This window comes from Oncorhynchus gorbuscha, linkage group LG15 (assembly GCF_021184085.1).
Source record: "Oncorhynchus gorbuscha isolate QuinsamMale2020 ecotype Even-year linkage group LG15, OgorEven_v1.0, whole genome shotgun sequence".
In the NCBI taxonomy this organism is placed as follows: Eukaryota; Metazoa; Chordata; class Actinopteri; order Salmoniformes; family Salmonidae; genus Oncorhynchus; species Oncorhynchus gorbuscha.
Window position 1 is genome coordinate 67216241 of NC_060187.1, and position 15710 is coordinate 67231950.

General features: G+C 42.4%; 1 protein-coding gene across 1 annotated transcript; it reads right to left on the minus strand.

The window, feature by feature from the left end:
- Nucleotides 1-3065: 3065 nt before the first annotated feature.
- On the minus strand, nucleotides 3066-6073 carry LOC123997191 (thioredoxin-interacting protein-like). The gene is made up of 6 exons (XM_046301332.1): nucleotides 5509-6073; nucleotides 5017-5092; nucleotides 4760-4907; nucleotides 4118-4477; nucleotides 3686-4000; nucleotides 3066-3530 (listed from the first exon to the last, which is right to left on the minus strand). Exons 1-6 carry the CDS (start codon nucleotides 5762-5764, stop codon nucleotides 3471-3473), a joined length of 1215 nt encoding a protein of 404 aa, XP_046157288.1. The 5' UTR covers nucleotides 5765-6073; the 3' UTR covers nucleotides 3066-3470.
- Nucleotides 6074-15710: the final 9637 nt, after the last annotated feature.

A 15710-nucleotide genomic window follows, 5' to 3' on the forward strand; every position in this document is an offset into this window, starting at 1 on the left:
GCTATTCCACTTCGCCGCACTGGCCTGGCTACGGGGAGCATTCAGCCAGGTAGGGTTGGGCAGGCTCGGTGTTCGAGACTTCCTGTGTGCCTTCACGGTCTGGTCTATCTGGTGCCACCTCCACGCACCAGCCCTCCGGTGGCAGCCCCCCGCACCAGGCTGTCTCTCCGTCTTCTCCCTACAGGTTCTCCCGCCTGTCCAGCGCTGCCAGAGCCTTCCTCCTGTCCTGAGCTGCCAGAGCCGGCAATCTGTCCTGAGCTGCCAGAGCTGCCTGTCATGTCGGCGATGCAAGAATCGCCCTTCACTCCGGCGCTGCCGGAGTCTCCCGCCTGTCCGGCGCTGCTGGAGTCTCCCGCCTGTCCGGCGCTGCCAGAATCTCCCATTTGTCCGGCGCTGCCGGAATCTCCCGTCCATTCGGGACCCATGGCTAGGGTCCCCAGTCCGAGGTCGGCGCCGAGGGTCGCCGCTCTTAAGAGGCCACGGAGGCGGTTAAGGAGGCGGAGAAAGACTATGGTGGAGTGGGGTCCACGTCCCGCGCCAGAGCCGCCACCGCGGACAGACACCCACCCAGACCCTCCCCTATAGGTTCAGATTTTGCCTAGGCCGGAGTCTGCACCTTTGGGGGGCCAGCTGTCACATTCTGACCTTAGTTCCTTTGTTTTGTCTTTTGTTTTTCCCTTTTTAGTTTTTCGTGGTCAGGGAGGAGTTGGGTTCTTTCTCGGGACGTGCTGGAGTTGATCTTTGATTTCCTCCGTGGGTTGTCTATGTTAGTTTGTCATTTATTATCATGATTTTCTATTTCTGTGTTTGGCATGGTTCTCAATCAGAGGCAGCTGTCAATCGTTGTCCCTGATTGAGAGCCATATTTAGGTAGCCTGTTTTGCATTGTGTTTTGTGGGTGGTTATTTTCTGTTTAGTGTGGTGTTGCACCTTATAGGACTGTTCGTTGGTTGTTTATTGTTTTGTTTTCAGTGTTCATTAAAATATTTAAAATATGAACACTTACCACGCCGCACCTTGGTCCTCCTCTCCTTCCACCACAGACAAGCGTTACAGCTGGAATAGACACATTCCATATTCCAATTTGTTAATTTACCTAAGGTCAAATCTAGAGTCTTTGGAGACAAATATTTTTCATAACTTGAAAATAAGCAAATATAAGAAAGGCAGAGACAAGGAAACAATTCAGAATTTAATATTTTTTCTTTGCATAGAAAACCTACCCATAGGTTCTCCTCGTATAAAATACTTCTCGCATTTTCACATACCCAAATTCAAAACATAATGTAGATCTCCCATTTAGTCATTCCCATTCGGCAAGCTTGGTCATTACCATGAAAAGTCACTCTCTTCTACCATAAACCACTGAGTTAACATTATTGTAAAATGACCTAGTATAATCTGGAAGACTATTATGAATACAAAAATATGTCATTTTTAATTATCTAATTAAGAGCCAATTATATTAACATAAAGTGCAACAGAATATAAAATTGAAACATTCTATCCCTTCACTACTTTTGCATGGTCACAGCATTGTATCTGTCTGACCTAAAATGATAGCTGTGCACACTCAATGTATGGATGTGAATTCTAACATTGTTTCATTCCTCTGAGAGAATATGTCAACTGTCAAAATGCTCGAACACACTGAGGTACAGAACTACCGTGGAATGACTAGAGGGTTACAGACAGACATACAGTTGAAGTCGGAAGTTTACATACACCTCAGTCAAATACATTTAAACTCAGTTTTTCACAATTCCTGACATGTAATCCTAGTAAAAATTCTGTTTTACGTCAATTAGGATCACCACTTTATTTTAAGAATGTGAAATGTCAGAATAATAGTAGAGAATTATTTATTTAAGCTTTTATTTATTTCATCACATTCCCAGTGGGTAAGAAGTTTAAATAACCTCAATTAGTATTTGGTAGCATTGCCTTTAAATTGTTGAACTTGGGTCAAATGTTTCGGGTAGCCTTCCACAAGCTTCCCTCAATAAGTTGGGTGAATTTTGGCCCATTCCTCCTGACAGAGCTGGTGGAACTGAGTCAGGTTTGTAGGCCTCCTTGCTCGCACATTCTTTTTCAGTTCTGCCCAAACATTTTCTATAGGATTGAGGACTGGGCATTGTGGTCACTGCAATACCTCGACTTTGTTGTCCTTAAGCCATTTTGCCACAACTTTGGAAGTATGCTTGGGGTCATTGTCCATTTGGAAGACCCATTTGTGACCAAGTTTTAACTTCCTGACTGATGTCTTGAAATGTGCTTCACGGTTGGGATGTTGTTCTTCGGCTTGCAAGCCTCCCCCTTTTTCCTCCAAACATATACGATGGTCATTATGGCCAAACAGTTCTATTTTTGTCAAACCAGGGGACATTTCTCCAAATAGTATGATCTTTGTCAACATGTGCAGATGCAAACCGTAGTCTGGCTTTTTTTATGGCGGTTTTGGAGCAGTGGCTTCTTCCTTGCAGAGAGGCCTTTCAGGTTATGTCAACTCTTTTTACTGTGGATAGATACTTTTGTACCCATTTCCTCCAGCATCTTCACAAGGTCCTTTGCTGTTGTTCTGGGATTGATTTGCACTTTTCGCACCAAAGTATGTTTATCTCTAGGAGACAGAACGTGTCTCCTTCCTGAGCGGTATGGCGGCTGCGTGGTCCCATGGTGTTTATACTTGCGTACTATTGTTTGTACAGATGAACGTGGTACATTCAGGCGTTTGGAAATTGCTCCCAAGGATGAACCAGCCTTGTGGAGGTCTACAATTATTTTTTTGATCTTGGATGATTTCTTCTGATTTTCCCATGATGCCAAGCAAAGAGACACTGAGTTTGAAGGTAGGCTTGAAATACATCCACAGGTTCACCTCCAATTGACTCAAATGATGTCAATTAGCCTATCAGAAGCTTCTAAAGCTATGACATAATTTTCTGGAATTTTCCAAGGCACAGTCAACTTAGTGTATGTAAACCTCTGACCCACTGGAATTGTGATACAGTGAATGGTAAGTGAAATAATCTGTCTCTAAACAATTGTTGGAAAATGACTTGTGTCATGCACAAAGTAGATGTCCTAACTGACTTGCCAAAACTAGTTTGTTAATAATACATTTGTGGAGTGGTTGAAAAACTAGTTTTAATGACTCCAACCTAAGTGTATGTAAACTTCCGACTTCAACTGGAGAACGATCAGTTTCTGAAGACTGCAATGGTGATAGTGAATGTGGAGTGGACACCAACATCTACAATCCATACTCATTCAACCTGAATAGTTTCACTTCAACTTGACTCTCAAGTCCACATCTCAGTTCTGTTCCTTGAAAGAGTCTTCAGGGCTAGGGTCCCACACTCTTTCTGCTTCACAGCTGTGCTGCTCTTTAACCAGTCACCAGTCCGTTCCCCGATCTCACTAAGGCTAACCACCAGTGCTTAGACTACAACGGGGATTAATTGCAACTCTTACTCGTGGTTCAGCAGACCCGAAGAACATGGCCATTGCTGTTTGAGATCCTCGTCAACCTGAGAGAAAGTTGAAAAGAAAGAGAGAAACATTTGGGGAAAAAAACAATTAGACCACATTTGCAACAGTGCAAACTCAGTGCTATCTGCTTCACTTTTCACTAGTAACTGACTATATCGGTTAAATGTCTATCTTCTATTCTCCATCTCCTTACCTCGGTGTAGGCAGGGGGAGGAGGGTACCAAAGCTCGGGGGCGCGCATGAACAGTCCTTCATCCTCATCTGCGTCGTAGTTGACCAGCAGAGGTGTGAGGGCGGAGTCGATACGGCAGTCGCGGGAGATGTTGCTGTAGCTGGGGGGTTGTGACGGGAGGCACAGCGACCCAAAGCTACTGAAGGGGGTGTTCAGGGACTCTGCCTGGCTGCTCATGCTGTTGGTGCGGCTGCCAAAGCCATTGAAGGGGATGTTCCCGATGACCAGGGGCAACTCTAGGACCACCTTGTCACTGCCGGGAATGTGGACATAGATCTGATGGATAGATAGATATGTCATTCCTAAGTCACAAGTCCTTTCAATCATTTTCAATGTGAGGTTTATGGTATGAGCCTATATCAAGCAACAAGTTGTCTCAAGTTTATGACTCACCCTGAGGGCATAGTCCACGTGAATGAGGTCGCACCCCAGGAGTGAGGGCTTGAGCCTAGGCACTCGGATGGTCTTGCTCTGCCACATGTCACACATGCCCGAGATGATATGGTTTCCCCTCACGACTGAGAGCTTCTGCCCCAGGACCTTGGTCCTGCCATTGGCCTGGTAGGTGTGCTTGACCATGATGGCTGCCTTGGGCACCACGATACGTGAGCAGGTGTTTTCAAACTTTGCATTGATGCAGATGTCCTCGCCCTCGCAGAAGCCCTTGCGCTCGATCTTGGCACTGATGGACACATGTCCATCTGGGATGAACATGCAGGTGAGCTTCTTCTCCTTTGTACCTGCAGCTGGAGCCTGGACGAGAAACAATGAGAATCATTAACATGAGTTAAACATAAATCACCAAACATGTTGATTGCAAGTCAACCATCAAGTCTAACACCATCCACCCACACCTTATAATATCTCATGTGTAGCTAGTTATGGCAAAGTTATACAATTGTCATTAACATTATTAAGCCATGCATCATCATTACATGGCTCATTCAGGAGAACAATGTGTATAATGTAGTAACTATCAAATGGCATTATTCCTTGTGGTGATAATTATGATGATTTGAATGAGCTGTTATGTACCAGGAGGTCAGGGGTGTTGACGTCCAAGGGCTCCTCCACCTCAAAGTGTTTCTCGCACTGCAAAGCAGGCTGGGAAGGCCTCTCCATCACAGCCCTGACATAATACTGGACACAGCCAAACTTCCCCTTGTAGGATGACACCAGTTGCCTGTGACAAAAGCAGGAGGAATTTTAGTTGTGGGATGCTGTCATTACCACATAATGCTATGCCTTTATAGGAAACAAACAACAAGGTTTTTACAGTCCTTGATGCTTACCCAGGATGTGGCAGCTCAAAGCCAAACATGTACTCATATCTGTTCCCTGGTCTGAGAGTGACGGAGCCATTGGAATCTGAGGACGAGAGAAATACATTATGGTCCATTCATTAAACTATGAATTTAGCCAATCTCTCTTAGGTTAATATATTTTGGTCTATTTGTGCAATCCACTGTAGACCACAGGACACCCGTGGTCCACTTAATATATGCCATTTAGTTCTTATGGGCCAATAACAACCACCCTTGGCGCATTTGATAACCCATAAACATCGACGTATGTAAATAAAACATATAGCTAGTCTATAAAGCATCATTTCTCATTATCCATTTTTGCGCACTACACTGCACTCACAGACTGCAATAGTCAGCTAGTGACAGTGCATAAAAGCTGGATGACACCGGATGTAGCCTGCCGACTGCTTTGAAAGGCTATTTTCACATTCGAGACAAAGACATTTACTTTTTGTATATTTTTGTTTGTAATATTACCTCTAGGCTGGTGGTCCAGATAAACGGTATCTTCGTATTTCAGATATTCAATCTCTTCACGGCATCTGTGCTTTCCTTTCGCGTACTCCACTTTTGCGCATCCAATTCCAAACACTCTCATAGCGGACACCTTGGTCACCTCGGACACCTCAACCACAATATTCCCGGATACCTTGTCACCACTGGAATAGAAAGCCTTAGTAGGATCATGGAAAACGACCTCAAAGGTCTTCAATTTCTTTGTAATGATGACCATTTTAATATTTGTTCAGTGTCCCGCGGTTAAGAAAATATGAGTGGAAAATAGCCGACCGCTATTATTAGCTAGTTAAGCCTATTGAATTCCACTGATGAACAAATGTCCAACAATTTGATTGCATTCCAATCCCTATACTGTCACAATGTTAGCTACTTATTGTCATCATCCGTACAATTCTGAGCTGACTGTGAACAGCAAGTCTCCGCATTGGTTTTATATGGATGGCGAGTAGACATCCCAACCCAGTCTCGCCAGCCGCATACTCACTATCCCGTTACCGGACTGTGCATGCTGTCGGTGAATGCACCGTCTGAACTGCTGCATGTACAGCCCTCTCATTGGTAAAACATATCTTGTTTGTGGACCTCCTTGCCAATCAGCACACAGAAAGACCGCGTGGACACCTCATGGTAAAGTAACGAAGAGGAGTATATCGCATGTAGAGGCGTGGTTCTGGGGTTAGATCCATCTAGATCCCCAAAATTAGTCAACCAATCATTATACCCAACATACACGTGTTAACGTAATATGTTCTCTAAATCTCTAATAATAAAATGTTGATTGAACGCAAGCACGAACAAGTTTGTTACTTCTAACCAACACCTTACATTTGGGTAGGTAGACAAATATGTCTCTGATGGTAGGCTATGCTTGCTGACTGTCAACACTCAAAAAAAGTGTAGGTAGCCTATAGGGTAGAGTCAGGTTCAAATCCCAAATCTGACGGGATGATTTGGTGGGATGTGACAGGATGTTGCAACATGGTCTGAGAGCATTTCGTATTGTAGCGTCCCGCACGGACAGCTGTGTATTGAGTTATGCTGTTCGTTTGTTGTATTGTATTTATCAGTACCTATTATTCGCTGGGTTCGGCGTGCCAGTCAACCTGCTATCTGCCAACCACAGAAATGCCTGGAATGTACCGGTGCGGGCATCCTTGTGGTTGGTGGAACAGCCGGGGGGATTTGGCAGGGGGTGGAGCACCGTAAATATAAGACCATGCTTAGCCATTGTTTTCTCGTTTACGTTTTGTCTTAACAGCAGATGGTCACCGTTGTTTTACACTTTGATCCTTGATTTATTTAGCGCGGGCTACGGCCGAACAGTATCCTTCCTGTGTTGAGTTGGGTTAATAAACCGGGAATTCGTGAATTCAACCTGTCTGGACATTTGTTCGTTTATGATCTAGCCAGGTCAAATTTATCTAAGACACTCCATTTATTATGATATATGTTATGTTTCGTATGGTGTGTATTATTTTCTGGTTGTCCATCCATTTCTTACATGTTACAAATTGCAATTCGTATGATATGCTACAAATTGCAATTTGTACAATATGTTACACATTTGCAAAATGTACAATATATTAAGAATTTGCTAAACAAATGAGGAATTCCAATTTGTTCTGGCTAACGCTAAAGTAAGCTAGTTCTAGGGTTTAGGAGTTAGGTTAAGGCTAGTGTTTCGGGTAGCTAAAACGCTTATAGATTATCTAACATGCTAAGTAGTTGCAAAGTTGCTAAAAAGAATTCGCTAAAAAAAAATTCGCTCAAATTGTCCGTGATAAGATTCGAACAAATAACCTTTAGGTTGCTAGACTTTCTTGTTATATGCCCACCCCGAACAACCACCCTTGTTGCTGATTTAAATATTTTAACGCATTCATAAAGCTCCTGTGGTTCCATTTGCAAGGCATGGTCATACATCCTGGTTGCTATCTGGAAGAGTGAAAGACTATTTTTCACTACACAGATCAGAGGTTAAACATAGGCATAACCATTTCACAGCGCTGAGGTAACAAGTAACAACCTTCAAATGCACGGACACACCTGTAGCGTTTGCCGGCACCTTTTGAACAGAGTGCAGGCTGTATTTTGCAAACTAAGAACAAACCCATTGTATATTTAGAAACCGGGTGAAAATATCGGCAGTCAGACACCTACCTAGATTTGTTAAAGGAGAAAACACATCGCACTGAATGACGGTCTGCCTTGCCTAAAATGTTGGTAAGCCTCTGATTACCGACATTTTCCCCTGAATCCCTTTACGAAAAATATTGCAGTCGGATTGCAGTATAACGGCAGTATGCTGCAAATACTGCGTCCAAAATAACACCGTTTTTTAAACTGCAGTAATTTTGCAGTATAACTGTAGTTATTCTGCATTTACTAGGTCCAAAATACCACAGTCAAATGAAAAATCAAATCTTTTGTCAAATGCGCCGAATACAACAGATGTAGACTGAAATGCTTACTTATAAGCCCTTAACCAACAATGCTTTAAGAATTTAAGAGAACAGTGTTAAGTAAAAAAATATAGAAAATAAAAGTAAAAAATTAACTAAACATCAGCAGTAAAATAACAATACAGTTGAAGTGGGAAGTTTACACACACCTTAGCCAAATACATTTAAACTCTGTTTTTCACAATTCCTGACATTTAATCCTAGTAAAAAATTCCCTGTTTTAGGTCAGTTAGGATCACCACTTTATTCTAAGAATGAGAAATGTCAATTAATAGTAGATTAATTTCAGCTTTTATTTCATTCATCACATTCTCACTGGGTCAGAAGTTTACATACACTCAATTAGTATTTGGTAGTGTAAGAGTTTAGCTTCTGTCCCTCTCCTTGCCCCTATCTGGGCTCGAAGCAGGGACCCTCTACACACATTGAGAACAGTCACCCTCGATGTATCGTTACCCATTGCTCCACAAAAACGGCGGCCCTTGCAGAGCAAGGTAAACAACTACTTCAAGGTCTGAGCGAGTGACGTCACCGATTGAAATGCTATTAGCGCGCACCCTGCTAACTAGATAGCTATTTCACATCGGTTACATTGCTTTTAAATTGTTTAACTTGGGTTAAACGTTTCAGGTAGCCTTCTACAAGCTTCCCACAATAAGTTGGGTGAATTTTGGCCCATTTCTCCTGACAGAGCTGGTGTAACTGAGTCAGGTTTGTAGGCCTCCTGGCTCGTACCCACTTTTTCTGTTCTGCCTACAAATGTTCTATAGGATTGAGGTCAGGGCTTTGTGATGGCCACTCCAATACCTTGACTTTGTTGTCCTTAAGCCATTTTGCCACAACTTTGGATGTATGCTTGGGGTCATTGTCTATTTGGAAGACCCATTTGCGACCAAGCTTTAACTTCCGGACTGATGTCTTGAGATATTGCCACAATTGCCCCCCCCCTCCCATGATGCCATCTATTTTGTGAAGTGCACCTGTCCCTCCTGCAACAAAGCACCCCCACAACATGATGCTGCCACCCCCGTGCGTCACGGTTGGGGATGTTGTTCTTCGGCTTGCAAGCATCCCCCTTTTTCCTCAAAACATAACGATGGTCATTATGGCCAAACAGTTCTATTTTTGTTCCATCAGACCAAAGGACATTTCTCCAAAAAGTACAATCTTTGTCCCCATGTGGAGTTGCAAACCGTAGTCTGGCTTTTTTATGGCGGTTTTGGAGCAGTGGCTTCTTCCTTGCTGAGCGGCCTTTCAGGATATGTCAATATAGGACTCGTTTTACTGTGGATATAGATAATTCTGTACCCATTTCCTCAGCATCTTGACAAGGTCCTTTGCTGTTGTTCTGGGATTGATTTGCACATTTCGCAGCAAAGTACGTTCATCTCTAGGAGATAGAACGTGTCTCCTTCCTGAGCAGACCCCAAGTAAATGCAATCAGTTTCACGTTGATTCAATGTCATCACATACATTTCTGGGGGTTTAAATGGAGGTGAACGTTGATTTAACCACTTTGTGCCTAGTGGGATGGCACCTGTGCAAATTCCTGCCAATTCAATCAAAACCTGCCAGTGGCTGACTATGGTCCAGCCCTTTCTATGGATTTTGAGAGTAGACTACTGGAGAGTGGTGGTCTCTATGGATGTATAATGTTCTGAAACCACCCGTGTCTGCTGCATAGCATTAGTCAGACCAAGTAACGTTTGATGAGTGACTGCTGAGGTAGAGGAAATGGGCTTGTTATGGTATGGCGCCATCTAATGGTTAGATTCATTATGGGTTGGTGTTCAGAATTAAAGTTCAGAGCTCGACTTGTCAGTTAAAACAGCCACACAATTACCACAACTGTCTTGTCTGTGCACCTACTGCAGTTATTTTTTAATAAACTTTGGTTTAAATACTATTACATTGGCTATCAGTCCTAATAATAGACCCCCTAGGGCAAGGCATCCTCATCATGAACCTATAACACAGATTAATGTCTGCTACATTCACCCCCTTGTACCTCCTCCCCCACGTGAGACTGTCCCACGTTGGGTGCCATTTTAGCGGGCTGGATATAAACCCTGGTCTCCCATGGGAGAAACCAACATCTTGACCATTAGACCAAGAGGAGATTCCCTTTGGGCTGAGGGTGACACTGATTTTGAAGTCGCAGGCAGGGCTACCTCATAACGAGACCATGAGCCTGACTCATGTCCACTACATAGACATTTTGTACACATACATGTTGGTTGGTGTAATACCGGTGAAAAGCAATAAAGATTCAAACAAATTGGATTGGTGACATCAGAGACTCTGACCATGTTGCCTGGGTCACACACATCAGCTGGGCCAAAACATGTTAACCCCCTCAAGGAAGACCCCAGTGATAATTGAACTTCCAAACCCTGATTAACAAGACCAGTGTTCTAACCCTGTTCTTCTTCTAGACGCTGCTCTGCACAGTTGATGACGTGACACAAACAATGGTTGATGCAGACAGGTTAATGCAATGCCTGCGCATTTAGTTGGGCAGGAATTAGACCTATGGGGGGTGATTCGTGCCAGAATTAAGCATCTTGGAGCTACTGATACCTCTCACCAAGTCACCTAAGGTCTTCCTAGCGTCAGAAAATACTGCCATAAATGAACATGCATTGTCAATGGAGACAAGTTTTTTTCTATGGCATCAAACTGCCATCGCGTTCATGTCATGTGACACGTACATGTCATGTTCACGTCGCGTAACGTGGCACTGACACGTGACATGTCAGTTTGCTTATAAGTTTACTATGAAAGATCTCACCATAATGCCTTAAAAATATCTACATGACATCTACATCATGCTTTCTCATCATTTGATCATAAATAATAATAATAATAATATCATAAAGCCTGAACATTTCAGCTGTTTGTCATTGATTTAGCCCACAACCGCCTACAGATTTGATACACATGAAGACATATATTTAATCTGGATTTGACAAACAATAGCCTGACTAGGATCCTGACTTTTCTCCACATTATATTTGTTCCCAATTAGGCTAAATGTAGTTCCATTAATAAGCTTTTAATATTTTCCTATTAATTTGCATAGGCTAACCGTTGCGATTAATGGTATTTACCATCTTCCACTTTTTATGAATAAACAGGCATTGGGTTAAAATATATCATTTCTATGCCCACCCACACACATTGTTACCTTACAGATCACAAAGTCAGCTAATTTCCACTACATTCATATACATTTGATTTGTACACTGGCTTGTCTGACTGGCATGTTTTTATTTAAAACTGGCCTTCCCTTATCTACACTGAAATAATATTTTCTAGTCCTCTATTATGGTCCTTCTGTAGCTCAGTTGGTAGAGCATGGCGCTTGTAACGCCAGGGTAGTGGGTTCGATCCCCGGGACCACCCATACGTAGAATGTATGCACACATGACTGTAAGTCGCTTTGGATAAAAGCGTCTGCTAAATGGCATATATTATTATTATTTTTTTTAAATTTATTAATCGCTCATTAGTACACCCGTGTGGTTGAATATATATAGAGAGTAGGTGCTAGGATACAACAATGAATAATGTTAAACCAACAAATATCATCAAGGGATATGTTACAATTTACAATAATAAAAAACCTTGTGAAACAGCTGTGAAAACCAGTCTGGCAATTTTCAAGATTTAAATATATAAACTTAGATTTTTTTTGGTACATGTGTGCCAATTGACTTTCACAGATGTTTTGTACACTCACATGGCCATCATAGACAAATACTGAATTCTGGCGTGTGGAATAGAGAGGAGGCGCATGTTGTGGGGATGGGAGGATCTGCCTGTCACTTGTTCTCAACAGTCTTTGAAGGGGACTCAAAGAGGGAGACTGCAAAGTTTTTAGCTAATCTGTGTATCTCACATTATGTGCCCAGTATGATAGTTTTCTTGCTCTTTCTTAGCAGATGACAACATGACAATAACCGTAGCTATATGTAATGAAAAGTTGGAGGGTGGTTGGTAATGGAGGACATCAGGTGGATCCATGTCTGAGTGTTAGGCAGAGCCCCTGGGTCTGAGTGTTAGGCAGAGCCCCTGGTTCTGAGTGTTAGGCAGAGCCCCTAGGTCTGAGTGTTAGGCAGAGCCCCTGGGTCTGAGTGTTAGGCAGAGCCCCTGGGTCTGAGTGTTAGGCAGAGCCCCTAGGTCCTGGAGAACAGGAGCAGAGTAAAGGGAACAGGTTAGGAGACAGACGTACACAAGCAAACACATAGGTTACAGGTTGATCAGGTATGTACAAATACAGTTATTGAATGATTTAATTAGACATGCAATAATGTTAATGGCAGACAGAAAATAAAGGATACCTGTCTGTAATTGTTTATGTCAGTGGGGTTGATGAGGGAGGTAAGGGATGGCCCTGGAAAAATTAAGAGAGATGAGCTGTAAGAGAAAGTCCAGAGTGGCGTCATGACCACTGGAGTCATACACCTTAACAGTACCTACCTGGAAGTGGTGGTTACTTAACGTGACCCAGTGGTTAACCTTGAGATTGACTATTAGGAGAAACTACTGGGCCAGTGTTGGTACTGCTGACAGCATGGTGATGCCGCCCACCACGAAGCGGCAAATGCATATAGTTATCATCTGAGATTTTTATATTTACCTTAACGGATGGTGACCCCAGCTAGGAGTGAAAGAGAAGCAATGTTTCCCAGTTCTCGCCTTCCTTTCATCTTTCTTCCAAGCCAAGTCATTCTCCCGGATGTCGAATCACTTGGTCCCATTGATTGTCCTCTGGTGGCCCTCCTTCTGTTTCTCCTGGGCCTTGTCCATGTTCAGTCTCACCTTGATTGATAATGGAAATAAATGCAATTATATTTCATTTACATTTACATTTAAGTCATTTAGCAGACGCTCTTATCCAGAGCGACTTACAAATTACAGACACATCTCTTGCATATCTCTTGAAGGGCCAGGAAATGAATTAACAGTGGGCAATACTTTTGACCTGGACAAAAACCTCCAAATCCTTCTCAGCTTGAAGGTGGTCTTCGAAGGCATTCTGATCTGGTTCGACAACATCAGGTGGAGTTTCAGTGATCTCAAAGTACGTTATACAAAAATAACAATAGACAAACACTAAGTCAATCACATTTTTTTACTACATTATATGCAATAATTGTATATACAATTGCATTGTTTACCTCAGTAAACAGCTGTGGCTCCAGTCCATACAGCAGGCGATAAGTTGAGTACTCTGGAGGCCTGGACGCTGCTGTTGTGTGCAAAGATAATTACCTTCAGGTTGTCCTCTCCCTATTCCTGGTAGCTGTCAAGGGACTTGCCCATGGCAGTCTTGAAGGTCTGGTTGGGCCGTTCATCCAAACCTGGAGTCACCATACATCTACACACATATATATAAATAACTCACTATACTATCAGTGTCAATTTCGAGAAAAAATATATATACAGTGGGGCAAAAAAGTATTTAGTCAGCCACAAAGTTCTCCCACTTAAAAAGATGAGAGAGGCCTGTAATTTTCCATCATAGGTACACTTCAACAACAAAATTAGAAAATAAAATCCAGAAAATCCCATTGTAGGATTTTTGTTGAATTTCTTTGCAAATTATGGTGGAAAATAACTATTTGGTCAATAACAAAAGTTTACATTTACATTTACATTTAAGTCATTTAGCAGACGCCCTTTGTTGGCAATGACAGAGGTCAAACGTTTTCTGTGCAAGTTCTCCCACTTAAAAGTCTTCTGTAAGTCTTCACAAGGTTTTCACACACTGTTGCTGGTATTTTGGCCCATTCCTCCATGCAGATCTTCTCTAGAGCAGTGATGTTTTGGGGCTGTTGCTGGGCAACACAGACTTTCAACTCCCTCTGCAGGATTTGAGTCCCTGGCGGCGTAGTGTGTTACTGATGGTAGGCTTTGTTACTTTGGTCCCAGCTCTCTGCAGGTCATTCACTAGGTCCCCCCGTGTGGTTCTGGGATTTTTGCTCACCGTTCTTGTGATCATTTTGACCCCACGGGGTGAGATCTTGCGTGGAGCCTCAGATCGAGGGAGATTATCTTCCATTTCTTAATAATTGCTCCCACAGTTGATTTCTTCAAACCAAGCTGCTTACCTATTGCAGATTCAGTCTTCCCAGCCTGGTGCAGGTCTACAATTTTGTTTCTGGTGTCCTTTGACAGCTCTTTGGTCTTGACCATAGTGGAGTTTGGAGTGTGACTGTTTGAGGTTGTGGACAGGTGTCTTTTATACTGATAACAAGTTCAAACAGGTGCCATTAAAACAGGTAACGAGTGGAGAACAGAGGAGCCTCTTAAAGAAGAAGTTACAGGTCTGTGAGAGCCAGAAATCTTGCTTGTTTGTAGGTGACCAAATACTTTTTTCCCACCATAATTGGCAAATAGATTCATTAAAAATCCTACAATGTGATTTTCTGGATTTTTTTTTTCATTTTGTCTGTCATAGTTGAAGTGTACCTATGATGAAAAGTACAGGCCTCTCATCTTTTTAAGTGGGAGAACTTGCACAATTGGGTGGCTGACTAAATACTTTTTTGCCCCACTCTACATGACTGGAGACCTATGTGAAACAATGCTACAACCATTACATTATTAACTACTAACATGTAAGCTAACATTGACTGAAATCAGCTAGTCTAGGGCTAAATAACGTTAGCGTTTAGCCAAGCTAAATTTGGTTACTATCAAGTTTGCAAACTGTTAAACGCCAATTTTCTACAAATATTAACACTAACATATTTTTACCTAAACTAAATTGAGCCTTTGTTCATAGAAAATAAAACAAATAGGATCTAAAACGTTGTAGAATTAAAAGTACAGAAAGTTTGGACGCCATCTTAATCCCTTCTCATGTAAACCATTAGCAACCTATCCAATCTCCATTACTTACAAAGGGGAAAATACCAACCAGTTTTTCACTTGGTTAAAACTCCCTTCAAACATTACCAAACTCATGAACTACAGTGGGGAGAACAAGTATTTGATACACTGCCGATTTTGCACGTTTTCCTACTTACAAAGCATGTAGAGGTATGTAATATTTATCATAGGTACACTTCAACTGTGAGAGACGGAATCTAAAACAAAAATCCAGAAAATCACATTGTATGATTTTTAAGTAATTAATTTACATTTTATTGCATGACATAAGTATTTGATCACCTACCAACAGACCTGTTAGTTTTTCTTTAAGAAGCCCTCCTGTTATCCATTCATTACCTGTATTAACTGCACCTGTTTGAACTCGTTACCTGTATAAAAGACACCTGTCCACACACTCAATCAAACAGACTCCAACCTCTCCAGAATGGCCAAGACCAGAGAGCTGTGTAAGGACATCAGGGATAAAATTGTAGACCTGCACAAGAATGGGATGGGCTATAGGACAATAGGCAAGCAGCTTGGTGAAAAGGCAACAACTGTTGGTGCAATTATTAGAAAATGGAAGAAGTTCAAGATGACGGTCAATCACCCTCGGTCTGGGGCTCCATGCAAGATCTCACCTTGTGGGGTATCAATGATCATGAGGAAGGTGAGGGATCAGCCCAGAACTACATGGCAGGACCTGGTCAATGACCTGAAGAGAGCTGGGACCACAGTCTCAAAGAAAACCATTAGTAACACACTACGCCGTCATGGATTAAAATCCTGCAGTGCACGCAAGGTCCCCCTGCTCAA